The sequence below is a fragment of the Dasypus novemcinctus genome, chromosome 3 (genome assembly GCF_030445035.2).
Source record: "Dasypus novemcinctus isolate mDasNov1 chromosome 3, mDasNov1.1.hap2, whole genome shotgun sequence".
NCBI classification, from domain to species: domain Eukaryota; kingdom Metazoa; phylum Chordata; class Mammalia; order Cingulata; family Dasypodidae; genus Dasypus; species Dasypus novemcinctus.
In genome coordinates, this window is record NC_080675.1 from 93,956,348 (window position 1) to 93,971,219 (window position 14,872).

A 14,872-nucleotide genomic window follows, 5' to 3' on the forward strand; every position below is an offset into this window, starting at 1 on the left:
AGACTTATTGGAGAACAGAGACTCTTAGAATGCCTGAGCTGTCTTATATAAAATACAGAGATGTGAGGGTTCAATGAAATGATAACATGTGAAGACACTTTGAAAAACTGTGAGGCACTGTACATAGTTATTGTTTTTATTACTGTTTTAAGAATTATAGCATTTAGACATCCCTTCTATGTTTCTGATAGTCAGATAAGATAGTAGTTTTCTTTTTTCTCCAGAGAAGTCAATGATTTTCTCTCTAGGTTCTTTTTACCCCAGCATCCTACAGCCCTTCATCCCCTTTTCTTTCCTTTCCTTCCCCCCCCCCTCTTTACAAAGTTGCTGAGGTCTGAGGTTTTTGTAAGCCACTCCCTGTTACTTGGCTCAGTGTGAGCCCCATGAGAGCACAGAAATACACTGCAGTGTCCTCCAGTTGTGTGTCTGAGATCTTGAGACTGAAGGATTTGGCTATTTTTTGAAAGTTCACAGAAAACCGATTCTCTGTTGCATTCTGTTCCTGATAGGTGTGCTGGCGAATAATGAAAATCATCTTCCCACTGGGACGTTGCTTGTACCAGAACAAATAATAATTGCTATCACTCGTGTCATATGTGCAGTCCAGGGTCGCCATTTCTGCCTCCTGCACAGATATTTCTGGTTGAGACTGATTGACTGTCTGGGCCATGCTGGATCCTGTGGGAAAGAAGAGAGAAAGGACTATGCTGAGGTTTCAGTGCAGAGAAACAAAGCAGACTGACTTTCAAGCTGGTTTCCATCCCTACCCACCTTTCTTCTTCTTTATCCAAACTACAGGCAAAACCCACTAGCTTTCTGCTCCCAATAGCTGGGCTCAGGGAATAGATTACATCCCTATGCTATTAATCCTTCTTCTTACTTCCCGGTCCAATTAGACAGTCATAAAAGCAAATATATGTTCCTTCCTTACCCAGATAGGTGGAGACCACAACTGCCCACAGCAAGCTGGAACATGTCATGCTGGCGGCTCTCTTCTGCAAGATGAAAACTCTTTTGTTCTCATCTGTATCTTGGGTATCAGCTGTGCTCAGTGACACCACTGCTTCAGAAAAGGAAATGGCATGTCAGGTGGGCCATTCATTATATCTCCCTTAGAGTTTATCAACACTTTTTGTCTTTTGGTTCAGAGAATAAAACTCTGGCTATAATGTCAAATTAAAAAAGAAAAATTGTTTTCAGAACTCTAATTTTTTTCTGGGATTAAAGAAAATAGAAAAAGGGGCAGGTAATTTGTTTTTATAAAGATATAACCTTGGAGAGGAGAATGGGATGGATGATGGGAAAGACAGGTAAAGCTAATGCAATGCCTTCAATTTTAAGATTTTTTTCTTTTCTTATTTCTCTCTCTTTATTTTTTTTCTTTTTCTTTTTTTTATTTGAGAAGTTGTGAGTTAAAAGTACCCATCATGTAGACCATACAGGATTCCCATACATCACCCCACCATCAACACCTTATGTTATAGTGGCACATTTGTTCAATTGAAGAAAGAACATCTTCAAAATACTACTGCTATCTATAGTCCATAGCTTATATATGATGTATTTTCCCAACAAACCATTCTATTATTAACACCATGTATTAGTATTGTATATTTGCTATAGTTCATGAGAGAATGTTCTCATATTTGTACTGTTAACCACAGTCCATCATTCACCACAGGGTTCACTGTGTTTTGTCTTTTTTTTTCTTTTAAAGACTTGAAGCCAACATCATAAAATGGTCTTTGGATTGTGAAAACACAGGTGTTTGTTACATTATTCTTTGGCCAATACTATATTTTAACCACTTCTTAAAACTTATAGAAAAGACAACACTTAGATAATATAGAGAAAATCAGAACCAGCATCATGATATCTATTTGCTGTGAAGTTTTGTTTGAAAACTTTTTTTCTTTAAAGAATACTTGACTTTGGTGCTGTGTCAGGGAGCTCTACATTATTTGTGGCAAATGTTCCTGTAAAGACTTGCGTGCACATCTATTAATGACTCTGTGAATGAAGAATCATTACCATAGAATTAATTTGGGAATATTTGGCATTGCACATCTGACAGCTTTTCTTTGGCATCTCATTTTCCCTCATATTTACATTCTCCTGAGAGAGGAAAGGTCAAGCATTACTGTCCTGCTTTTACTGAAGAGGCAACTGAGCTGCAAGAAAAACTAACAATGCAAGGAACCACTGGTCTCATTTGCTTAATTTTCTCTTCATGCTGAGTTTGAGTCATCCAATCTTAGACAAGGCTACGTGTGTGGTCCATCATGATGTGGAATTAATTTTTTCCTATAGAAGGAGAATAAAAGACTAAAGTAAAAGCTGACTTGCTGTGCAGGAAGAAGTGGAAGGCCTCACTACTGAGTGTGGCCTTTCTTTCCCTTCCTGTTTATTATTGCCGTATGAAAAATGTGGTAAACAGTGGGACTTTTACCACATAATTTCTTAACTCAAGAGGACTTTTTAGCATACTGCTTGGTGAGTTGCTATAGACTGCACAGTTCTCTCTCTTGTGTACCCAGTAATTGAATTTCTGCTGTATCTACTATTTTCTGGCCGAAGGTACAAGATATTGGTAAATATGTTATTACTTTACAGTTTACCTCTTCTTTTCTTGAGTCTTCGTAGGAAACTCGAGTTGTGGTTCTGTCTTCTCCCCCAATCTCAGCCCAGCTGAAGCTATGAGTTTACTAATGCGGCTCTTAGAAGTAAACATGGCCTGCCTCTTGCTTGGGTTCCCTGCTCCTGAAATGCTGACAGGGAATCCCCATCAGGATCTGTCCTGCTGTTCTAGATCTTTTCCTGTTCCTCTGGGTCCAACCAATTAGAGCTTTAGTCTCAGCTCCCACAGAGAGTTTATGCTGTTGAACTCCGAGGATCAATTAAGATAATGTATATGAAAGTTCTTCAATAAGAACGTTCAAGTGGGCAAACATGGGGGTAGCAGCAGGCAGAAAGCTTTCTTTTTCTGGGAAGCAGAAGCTCTTCTGGACAAATGGAGACATTCTAAATGTGCTCCCTTGCAATTTCAACTCTGTTTAGGAACTAATGCTGCAGGATTTCTCAGAGAAGTTAGCTAGTCATACGATAAAGTAATAACTAGGAGAAAAATAGGCAAGCATCACACACCTTCTCACATGTTCCCATGGGAGAATTTTACAAACTGAGACACATTAACAATTAATACCACAGGTGGGAGAATGCTCCTGACGTCTAGACATTGGCTCTTGGGTGGATCTTGACTCAAGGGCATTGAGGGCGCTCAGTCCTAATCACCTCAGCCACCTCTTGTTTAGTGTTGTTCTCAGGTCTTACAATTCCTCTCAGTGAACAAAAACTTTCAATAAGTCTTTTTAAAAGGTCTTTCTCTGATCCGTCATACCTATTACAATTTTCTTTTGCCAGAAGGAGCTGAAGATCGTCCAGCAACGCTCGAGTGGGCGGTCCCAATGCGGGGGCAGCCCGGGCGCACGCGGGCGCTGCGCGGGGAACCAGGCTCCTGCGGCTCTGTGGCAGGCGGCTGAGGTCCTCGATTGCGCAGTCTTGGCGTGCAGGGATTGGTGGAGCTGGGCCTAGCGCTGAAAGAGCGTGCTAACCTTCCGTATTTGGTAAGAACAGAAACAAAGGCGCCAGATTTATCCTAGATACTTTCATCCTAGACCCATGGATCTGAAACACTGTTCCAATAAGTGTAGCAGATAAAATGCTTTTCTTCATGGATGGTCCCTTAGGAAGGACTTTCTTCTTTCTTCTTTTGGTGGCTAATCCTTCTTAAAACGTTAATGGTATGGAGTGTGTTTAAAAAAATTCATTTCCCCTCTGAGCCTCTTCTGTAAAAGTTGAGTGTAGTCCACAGAACCCTCTGGGTCCTGGGTTCATGATTTCATGAATTCTCTCAGCTCACATCGCTGCTGAAGCCGGCAGGTTATGAATGTGGTTCCTAGAAGCTACTCCATGCTTTGGCCCTCCCAGGCACACTGATAATTCTATTCTGAAATTTGAAAGTGTGTCCTACACTCTTCAGGTAAAGGAGAGTGTCCTCCCCGCCCCTCCCCCCCCCAATCCTTTTATATGTATTAGAACTGTGGCAGACTATTGACTTGAGAAAGGCTTTTGCAGATAATGCTAGTGGAAGCAAGCAGTGCCCTCTTCAGGTCATAGAGATAATTGCCGAGACCCTTGCTATTCCTTTACACAGAAAGAACTTGGTTTACTCAAAAAATCTGCTCTGGAAGTAATTGTTTAAAATGTGTTTCAGATTTCTTTTTACGCTCAATTATTACAGTTTGATATTGAAAATAAACTCTATCCTTCCATTTTTTAGTGCTTGCTTAAATCCTACCTTTTATTATATCTTATCTCCTCGACAAGACCGTCCATGATTATGAGGACATAATGATTCTTTTCCTTCAGTAATATAAAGTGATTATAAAATAAATTTTAAGTATCATCATAGGGTTTAATCAAGCACTTATATGCCTGACACTGTGCCAAGAACAGTGAGGAATGCTGAAGGGTGTAAGGCAAAATTCTGTCTTCATGGAGACTGTAGTATATTTGATGGCAGAAACAATAACTGATCCCTCAGTAAAGTATGTCATTAAGGGCCAAATTGTTTGGTCCAGATTCAGTACTGTATGAAATTAGAGGAGAATTCAAGGATTCTCTAACCCCTGGAGGAGACAGAGCTTTATTGGATTAATATGGTTTGAACAGCCTGAAATCTACATAGAAGGGACATTTGGGTGAGTGAAACAACTAGAAAAGAAATGTCAGAGCCAGCAATAAGCGTGAAGTGCTTCTGGGTCAGTGAGGAGAGTAGACTAACTAGAAGAGAGGCATGTTTTGTGGAAGTAAGAAATGAGTTTTAAATAGCAGAGGGTGAGCAAATTCAGGGGAGGGGGGCAGCTATGAGTGATGAAGCAGTTTGATAGATATTGGATTATGTTTGTAAACTTTTCTGTTCCTCTGGCATATTAGATTATATTGGATTCAGAGGTTTCACGTTTACTTGATTAAATAATGATTAAGGCTTTGATTCGGCCACATAAGTAGTATGCTGAGACCCTGAACCACACTGCAGAGAAGGGAGGAGGTAAGAGTTTTAATGCTGCAGCCCTGGGAAGTTTGTACGCAGAGAAGCAGATATGTGGGGAAAAAGAGAGACAGCTCCATTAGACACGGCCAAGGCCCCAGGAAGAGAGACTAGCTGTTTGCCAGACAGTTTACAGCAGACTTTGTGGAGAGAGCAGAGCACCTGAGCCCGGAGAGAAATGAACCCAAGAAGAGAGATGAGACTTATCCCAGCTTACAACTAATATTGGAAGAAACTGAGACCATGGAGCCTTAAGATGAAGAGGGAGGCTGAACCCTTGCAGATGTTGGCTGCCATCTTGCTCCAACATGTGGCAACAGGCTTTGATGAAGGAAGTAAATTATGCTTTATGGCCTGTAACTGTAACTGTAAGCTTCTACCCCAAATAAATACCCTGTTATAAAAGCCAACAGATTTCTGGTATTTTTCATCAGCACCCCTTTGGCTGACTAATATAAGTAACAATTAAAAGAGTTTAGACATGGTAAATAAAATTTTTCGTATTGTTCTTTTTATTAGAGAAGTTGTGTGTTTACAGAACAATCATGCATAAAATATAGGATTCTCATATGCGACCCTATTATTAAACATTGCAATGTGTGGTGCATTTATTGCAATTGATGAAAGCACATTTTTATAATTGTATTATTAAGTATAGTCCATGGTTTAACAAAGAGTCCATTATTTGTGTAGTGCAGTTCCATGGATTTGTGTTTTTTTTTTTAAAGCTTTATTCTATTGCCATATATATAACATAACATTTACTTTTAATCACTTTCAGATATATATTTAAGTGCTGTTAATGGCATTCACAATGTTGTGCTACCATCATCACCATCCATTACCAAAACATTTCCATCACTCTGAATAGGAACTCTGTACATTTTAAACCTTATCTTCCCATTCCCTATTCCTACCCTGTTCCCTGGAAACCTATATTCTAGATTCTACTTCTATGAGTTTGTTTATTGTAATTATTTCATATCAGTGAGGTCATATAATATTTGTCCTTTTGTGCATGGTTTACTTCACTCAGCATGATGTCTTCCAGGTTCATCCATGTAGTTGCTTGCATCACAACTTCATTCCTTTTTATGGCTGAAAAATATTCCTTTGGGTGTATATATTACATTTTGTTTATCCACTCATCAGTTGGTGAACATTTGGGTTGCTTCCATCTTTTCACAGTTATGAAGAGTGCCTCTATAAATAGGAGTGTGCAAGTATCTGTTTGAGTCCCTTCTTTTAATTCTTTGGGGTATATACCTCAAAATACGGTTGCTGGGTCTTATGATAATTCTATATTTAGCTTGCTGAGGAACTGCCAGGCTGTCTTCCATAATGACTGCATCCCACCAGCAATGAATGAGAGTTCCTGTTTCCCCCCATCTCTCTAACACTTGTAATTTTCCATTTTTAAAAAAATAGTAGTCATTCTAGTGGGTGTGAAAATAGTATCTCATTGTGGTTTGATTTGCATTTCCCTAATGGCTAATGATGCTGAACATCTTTTCATGGGCTTTTTGGCCATTTGTGTATCTTCTTTGGAGAAATGCCTACTCGAGTCTTTTGCCCATTTTTAAATAGGTTGTTTATCTTTTTGCCGTAGATTTGTAGAATTTCTTTATATAACTTGGATATTAAACCATTTGATGGATAACATACTTCACCATGAAAGTAAAAGGACAATCTAGAGAATGGGAGAAAATATTTGGAAACCATGTATTTGATAATGGTTTAATATCTAGAATATATAAGAATATTCTCACACAGAATTGCCCACCTCAGTTATAGCTAAAATCAGAGATGGGCATATGGGTGACACAAGTCACACAAAGTATCTGGACAGTCCATTCTTTGCACCATTAGACCCGTGTTTGCCCTATATTGTTTCTGCTGTGCCACTGAGTCTTCAAGGTTTTGCCTGCAATCTCCATAAAACACTTAGTATATGATATGAGCTTCAGTTGCCGATGATGTAACTGTTACCAAGGCAGTAATTGATGTTCATCTCTCCCTCCTCACACACACCTCTGATATTTCCTTTCCTTTGGATAGCACTTTAATTGGCCTTGGTTGCTTACCTGAAGGGGTTTCCCAGAACTTCTTGGACCAACATCTGTATCAGTTTCCTATGGCTGCTTCAACAAATTACTACAAATCAGGGGAGCGATGGCTAGACTAATGTGTCAATTTGGCCAAGTAATGGTGCCCAGTTGTCAGGTCAAGCAAGCACTGGGCTAATTGTAATACAAGGGCATTTCATGGACTTTAATCATCAGTGAACCGATTGCATAGATGGCTGATTACATCTAAAATCAACCAAGGAGATTGCCATCGGCAATGAGTGATGTTTTATCCAGTCAGTTGAAGGCCTTAAAAGGGAAAGTGATTTCAGCATTTAGAGAGAATTCCCAGCTCTTTGTCAGACAGCCAGCATTGGAGCCCTGGTTTGCAGTCTGCCCTGTGGAATGTGGTCTTGTTCATCCCCAAGGTAGCATGAGAGAATTTTATAAAATCTCATACTATTTACAGATACTTCCTGTCAGTTCTGTTTCCCTAGAGACCCCTCACTAATACAAAGGGATTTAAAACAATACACAGGAATTTATTTTCTCTCAGTTCTGGAGGCTAGAGGTCTAAAAATCAAGGTGTTGGCCATGCCATGTTCACTCTGAGATTTTAGAGAAGAATCTGTCCCATGCCTTTCTGTTAGTTACCAGTGGTTGCTGGCAGTCTTTGGCATTCCTTGGCCTGTAGACACATCATTCCAGTCTCTGCCTCCATCTTCACATGCCTGTCTTCCCTTCTCAGTCTTTGACTGCTTTGCTTTTCACAGGTCTTCTTGCTATAATTGCCACTTGCTGCTATTATTGGGCATGGAAAAACCAGGAGACACATGAAACCCTCAAGTTCTAGATATATTCCTTCTAGTCCTCATTGTGAAGTAATAATCTGGCCCCTCATGATGATCAGGATCAATTTACACCAACCAATCAAATAACTTCTCTTTACCTGCTAGATCATTGGCATGAGGAGTTCAAAGTGCTCCAGGAGGCAATTACAGCTTCAGGTTCAGTGGAATCCTTATTGAATACCCTGGGGACAGCATTTGTTCCTCTGGGAATAGGGGCCTCTAATCTAGCAGAGTTTAGGATTATGGGAAAAGGAAACAAAGATTTTAAAAATGAGTCACAGGGAATGATGTGAAGGAGTTTATTTTACTTCCATTTCTTGGTTTCTACCCTTGTGTATTTTACATAGAGAGCTATAGCACCATATATTGGTCATTGGTTTATTAAGGAATATTATTGCTTCCTGGAGAATAATGCTCCAACCACAAAGGGTGTCATCACTGAGTGCTCTCTAGCACCTTTAACAGACTGTTTCATCATTCCCTCAGGCCATCTGCTTCTGGACAATGTGGTATTGATAGGCTCAAAGGATCTCCTGGTCATGCCCCCAGGTTACACCTGTTTATATGTAAAATTGGTACCTCATTCTAGGAGATGTTTTGCCGAATCTGCCATTAAAATGGCATTTTGCAGAATGCCATGAAAAATTAGGCATTCTGTAAACCCATCATTGGTCATACAGGTGAAGGCACAGCAGACTAAGAAGACAAGTCCATATTTGGAGCAGGTATTCATAACTCTTTCTTACAGATTGGAAGAAGCCCAACGTATTCAACTTGCCACCAATGACAGGCCTGTTTTCTGAAGAGTTAGTGCCATATCAGTGTTTCTGACTGACACAGCAGGAGCTAAATCAGCCATAGTGAGAGGAAGCCCAGGATGTTGGGCCCATGCATAGCCACCTTTCCTGTCACCATGACTAATCCATTCATGACTACCCACTAAGCAAACATTGGGGTATGAAGTACAGAGACTGACTGACATCCACCAAATACAGCATCCTGTTGAGCTGGTGATCATGGGCCTCTAATGTGGTCCCTGCTCTCTGGGCAGTATTAACCTGAGATAGAAAGAGCCACGTATTTGTTCCTCATTACCAAGGTAATTGCCACTGAAGAAGAGATTGTTTATGTGGTTATCTCAGGCCACTTCTCCCTTCAAATAGTGGAGTATACTACTAGTACCTCTGTTCTCTTAAGTATTTACCTTTACCATTGTCCTATAGAGAAACTGAAGGACTGTAATGCAGCAGCAGTCCATTTTTGGCTTACACAAATGCATTGACAAATGGAAAAAGACCTTGACCAAAAGGGGGAAAGGTAAAGACAAATGAATTTATATGGCTAAGAGACTTCAAAGTGAGTTGGGAAGTCATTCCAGAGGTTATGCATATGCACATCTCTGCAGTATCTCATAGAGCTGCCAAAGTAGATACCACTCCAAATAGTGGGGCTTCTGAAGGCTCTGGAGACATCTAGATACTATAGTCAGGGCAGATAGCTCAGGAGTTAAGTTCTTTGCCAGTGGGTCTTACTTTGGAGTTTATGCTTCCCAGGGTGACAGAATTGGGTTCAGTTGTGGTTTCCCTACACATGACTCTTCTGTCCTATTAGAACCTATAATTAGTACTAGATTTGGTAGGTGTACACCCAAGAGACTTAAATCTTTGGGTTGTCCATGTGCCCGCTGGGCCCTAAATCTCAATGGAGTTGCAACACCCACTCTCCTGTTCATTGGCCTCACCCAGGACAACTAATGAGGAGGTGAGGCTGGACAACTCATACCAAGGAACCAAGAGAGCCTACAACCGCAAGCAAGAGAGTCCCATCCATCAGCCCTATGAGATGGAAACCCCCTCTCAATTAGAGGTGGACTGGACATCACCATCCCAGAATCTCAGGATTGGGGAATGAACTGTGAACTAAAGTAGACTTACTGGTATTCTACTACAGACTTAGTGTGATTCTAGCAATGGAAGAACTCATATTATTGATGTGGAGGCAGTATCCACTGGAGGTTATGAGGGCAGGGGACAGGAAAAAACAGGTGTAATATAGGGGCATTTTTGGGATTTGGGATTTTTCCTGTATGACATTGCAATGATAGATACAGGTCATTATATATCTTGCCATAACCTAAAGAATTGGGTGGGAGAGAGTGTAAACTACAATGTAAATTATAATCCATGCTTGGTGGCAATGCTCCAGAATGTGTTCATCAATTGCAATGACTGTACCTCATTAATGAGGGATGCTGTTAATGTAGGAATGTATGAGAGATGTGGGGAGTGGGCCATGTGGGAATCCCCTATATTTTTTATGTAACATTTGTGTAATTTAAGTATCTTTAAAAAAAATTAAAACAAAACAAAACAAAACAAAAAACCAAATGCATTGAACTCATCTGCCAGGCCTCACTTTATGACTTCTCCCTCAGGTAGGTGTGTGGAAGCCCTCACAGGGTCTTGATATGAGTCAAAAGATAGAAATCAGTGCAAAAGAGATGGATATTTTAGAGTTTGAGTCATTCTTCTATGCTACATATTTGTGTCCTCTGGACCTGTTTGGGCATAATCCCAAATGTATGGTTTCCATTGCTCTATTTGTCTAATCTTATGACTTTGAGCATCTGAAAACAGCCATGTTGGTAGCTTAGTTGCTTTTTCACTTGATGTCCAATGGGCAGTCAACCATCCAGTCTCTATTAGGGCCTAATAACATGCTGGGAGCTTCTTTTCAAATGATGAATAGTTCTCTGCAGCAGATAGAACTCTAGAGGAATGTGCTATACCTCTCCTATCTGGGCTTCCCAGAGATTCCACATAACCTTAGTGAATCCTTGTGGGAATTCCTTCTTAGCATTTCTTGGGAAATGTACATAAGTTTCCACAAATCCTGAGAAAAGATAGTCAAGAAGTTGGGAAAAAAGGAAACATTCTTCTATGAAATTAAGGCTTAACAATCAACTTAGAGAAGTTACTGGCTTGAAGCAATCCATTAACATCAAGTCAAAAGCAGGAGCATGAAACGCACAGTTTAAGTTGAAAATTTCCAGGAACTGGAATAATAAAAGCACATAGGAGAAAAGCAGCCATGTGTAATAATTCATCTTGCTTGTAGCTGTTGCCATGTTATGTCTTTGTGGCCCTGCCTGCTTCTAACTATGAGCCATTCCTGAAATTAAAATAAATACTAATATGTTTATATACTTATATACTTTATTAAATTCTATGAGTGGTATTCTAAGAAATAACAAGTTTTAGAGGCAAAACAAGTCCTAAAATAGACAATTGCAACATGTGATTCTGTAAAATGCTGTTTTACTTGCTAAGAGAAATGGATATTCAGATACCGTCCAGTGTTTTAATATTTCCAGTACTTTCCAGTGTTTTAATATTTCCACAGACTGTAGTTCTTTATCAATACAGCTAAATTTAATATTATTTACTAAAGAACAATTTTTTAGCTATCCATAATAATGACTAAAGAATACAAAAATGTTGGAAGTATTTTAAAAATAATGTATGATTTTGGGAATTTCTGAGAATTCTGGGGAATTCCACTTTCTCATTCCTGAATCTCAAAGACTGTCTGGAATTTGGAATTACTAAGGTCCATCCCTATCTACCATAAATACTTCTAGTACCATTGGATTTGCTGCATGACATGGCTCATGTGGCAGGGCAGTTGGCACTGTACTCTATACCTACAGCAAAGCCCTTTCTTTCTCTGGACCCCTCAGCTTTCTGAGCCACCCAATAAATAGGATGGAGCAACAATGCTAACTATGGTATTTGCTTCCTCCAAATCCAAGAAGGTACACCAAATGCTGTGTCTCGTTCTTAGTGATAGAGGATGCAGACTGCAAGCAATAACTTATTTTTTACCATACAGGGGTGTCCTGTCATGCATAAGACCATTGGACTCTCAGAATGCCACCAATGTGGCAAGATCTTGAACCTTGAACTTTTGTAGACTTGTCTTTTACTCTCTGGTCTCATGTGTCTTACAGGGTGTTCAGAGGACTTGTCACTTTCTGTTCTCCAGATCTTATTAGCATGATGTCATCTACATAGTCAGCCTGATGTGTAGCAGAAGGTCAAGAAGATCAAGATCCCTCTGGACAATATTGTGACAAAGAGAATGAAAGTCAACATAACCTAGGACCAAGCTTATATTTGTGTCCTCTGTTCCTCCCCAAGTAAATGTTAACCTCTTCTGACCCTCTTCATTGATTGGGTTGAAATAATCTAGTTGCCAAATCCTAAGCCATATAACAAGTATGAGAGGCTGTGTTGATCCGTTTCAGTAATACTATTATATAAATCTGGTACATAAGTTGTAACTGAATTAAGTTTACAGAGAGGTCTACTGAAATCTGCCATGATCTATCTGTTTTTTGCAAGGATGAGCTGAACAAGGATATGGTGAGCATTGTCACCCCTTTATCCTCTAAGACTCTGAGGGTGTCTCTAATCCATGCAGCTTGGCCAGGGATGTGGTGTCACTTCTAATTTGCTACCTTGTTTGTCAGGGGCTTCCACTTAACTCTTCCTTCCATGTGGTGCTTAATTCTCAAGACATGGAACCAAAGTATGCTACTATTATCTGAATAATGCATTCAGGGACTAGGGAAGAACAAGAGGGTAGACTCTCTATGAGATGGACTTGGGCCAGGGTTCCACTTATTTACTGACCTCCTTAAGACCTTTCTTTATAAAGAAGGACAGATGGTTTTTCATATCCCTTGCTATCAGGGTCAGCTCAGACACTGTGTTCAGTTGCTTTAGTCTAAGGTGAGGAAAACTGCCTGGAAACTGAAGGTAGGGAATAGAATGAGGTTGTAGTATTTATTTCCCTGACTTCCTCTCTGTAAGGTCCCTGAATGCTGGCTTCCTTCCTTTACCCAGGACCACAGTTTCTCCATACTGCCTTCTCTATCTTGTTTTCAGTAAACATTGCTTTCCCTTCATCCCTAGAGTAGAAAATGGTGTCCACACTGTTATCAATCTCGGAGGTACTATACTATTCAATTTTTATTTTTCCTACTACCTGTCTACACCATAGTACACAGTCTCCTAATTAATCTCTCCTCAGAATGCCCAATTTGAGACTGCTGTTTCTTTCCCACAGGTACTCTGACTAATACAGAAGAAAACTGGAAGTGTGCATTGAAGCCTTAAACATATGAGTATCCATCAACTTAGCAATTTGCCTTCTGGAATTAATTTGAGGAATTGTTCCAATATGTGCACAAGAATGCTTGCAAAAGGATGCCCTCTGCAGCTTTATATATAATAGCAAAATATGTTAAACAACTTACATGGGAATACTTTGTAGTCAATAAGCATGTTACAGCAGAATTAAGTTGCAATAGGAATGGGAATTCACTGGGCAAATATTAATGCTAGGTTACTAAGTGAAAGAAATCATACTACAAAACAGTAGGTACACACAATAGCAACTTTATAAATATAAATACATAGTAGTACCAAAAGGGCCTACTGTAAGATGTTAACAGTGGTTTTATTTGAGATTTGGGAATATGGGAGATATTTGCGATTATCCTTTGTGCTTCCTTAGTTTGAATATCTAAGTTTTTGCACTTAACCCAAATTAGCTTTTTAAATTAGAAATAAACAAGCAGGTAAAATCAACCAACCAAACAAACCCAAAGCCCAGGTTGGGAGGCAGAGAATGTTCTGGAGCTGGAGAGACTTGCTTTGGTATTTTCCTTGTCAGAATATTTGGGTTGGGCCAAGGAGAGGATTGCTTTTATTAGGATAACAAAGGGGAGGAGGAGGCGAAGGAAGAAAAGAGGATAAACACTTTTTTGGCACATTTAAGAAATTCAGTTTTGTGCCTGGATGGGCAGTTAAAAGACCAACTCCAATTTGAAAATGGAAAAGGTTAAGATTCCTGGATGTAAGAGTTCCTAGGCAAACTAGAAAGATGCACAGGACAGAGGACATGTTTAGGAATTCTGACCTGTTGCATCCACAATACAAAGCTATTCAGATTAAATGTGATTATGAAGTCAGGGGAAGTTGGGGGATGATGGGTTTCTATAGGTTCTTGCTTACGTTACAGAAAATAATTTAAGAACATGCCAGTTTAGTTAGGCCAGTAGTTTACTGAGAATGGGAGAAGAGAACAGAAGTGGGAGAAAAGAACAGAATTACGCACCTCGAGATGTAGTTGTGGGCTCCTTTAGGCAGAGAGAACATTCTGGGCTTGTGGGCACCCTTTATTAAGCTATTATTTATTCCTCCCTCTCCTACTGTTTGGGAGAGGGGCCCCAGCTGTTTGCTGTTCTGATTGGTTACCCCAACGTCAGTTCTCCAGGGGGCAATGGTGAGGTCCTTTGAGGCTATCCAGGGCTTTCCTTTGACCCAAACGAGATCTTGTTCCAATCTCATTCCAAATGGGGTTCTCAGGGCCGGGTTCTTGCGGGGTTCTGCCAGCAGCCCTCTTGGTGGTGGTCTTTCCTTCAGGGGGTTTCCAGGCAGGGCTCCATGGCCCCGTGTTTGTGACCATGTTTTTCTGCCAGGTCTTAGACTTGACTTCCCTTTCCCTAAACAGCCTGCCTCAACAATATGCATGAGGCCCTTTGTAAAACTGGAAGCATCACACGTTATTGTTATTGTTACTATCATTCTAAGGATTGCAACTTGTGGACATCCATCTCTGTCTTTTTTTTACAATCAGATAGGAGAGGTTCCACCCACCTGGGAGAAATCAATAATTTCCTCTCTAGGTTCCTGTTACATCAACCACTCCCCCTTCCCTCAACCTTGGCACAGAGGCTGAGGTCTGAGGTTTCTGTAAGTCTCTCCCTGTTGCTTAGC

General features: G+C 40.1%; 1 gene segment (V, D, J or C); it reads right to left on the reverse strand.

Moving 5' to 3' along the window:
• Positions 1 to 316: 316 nt before the first annotated feature.
• LOC139437664 (T cell receptor alpha variable 38-1-like) lies at positions 317 to 670 on the reverse strand. The segment is given in 1 exon segment: positions 317 to 670. A coding segment is annotated over 1 exon segment (354 nt).
• Between the last annotated feature and the right edge of the window lie 14,202 nt (positions 671 to 14,872).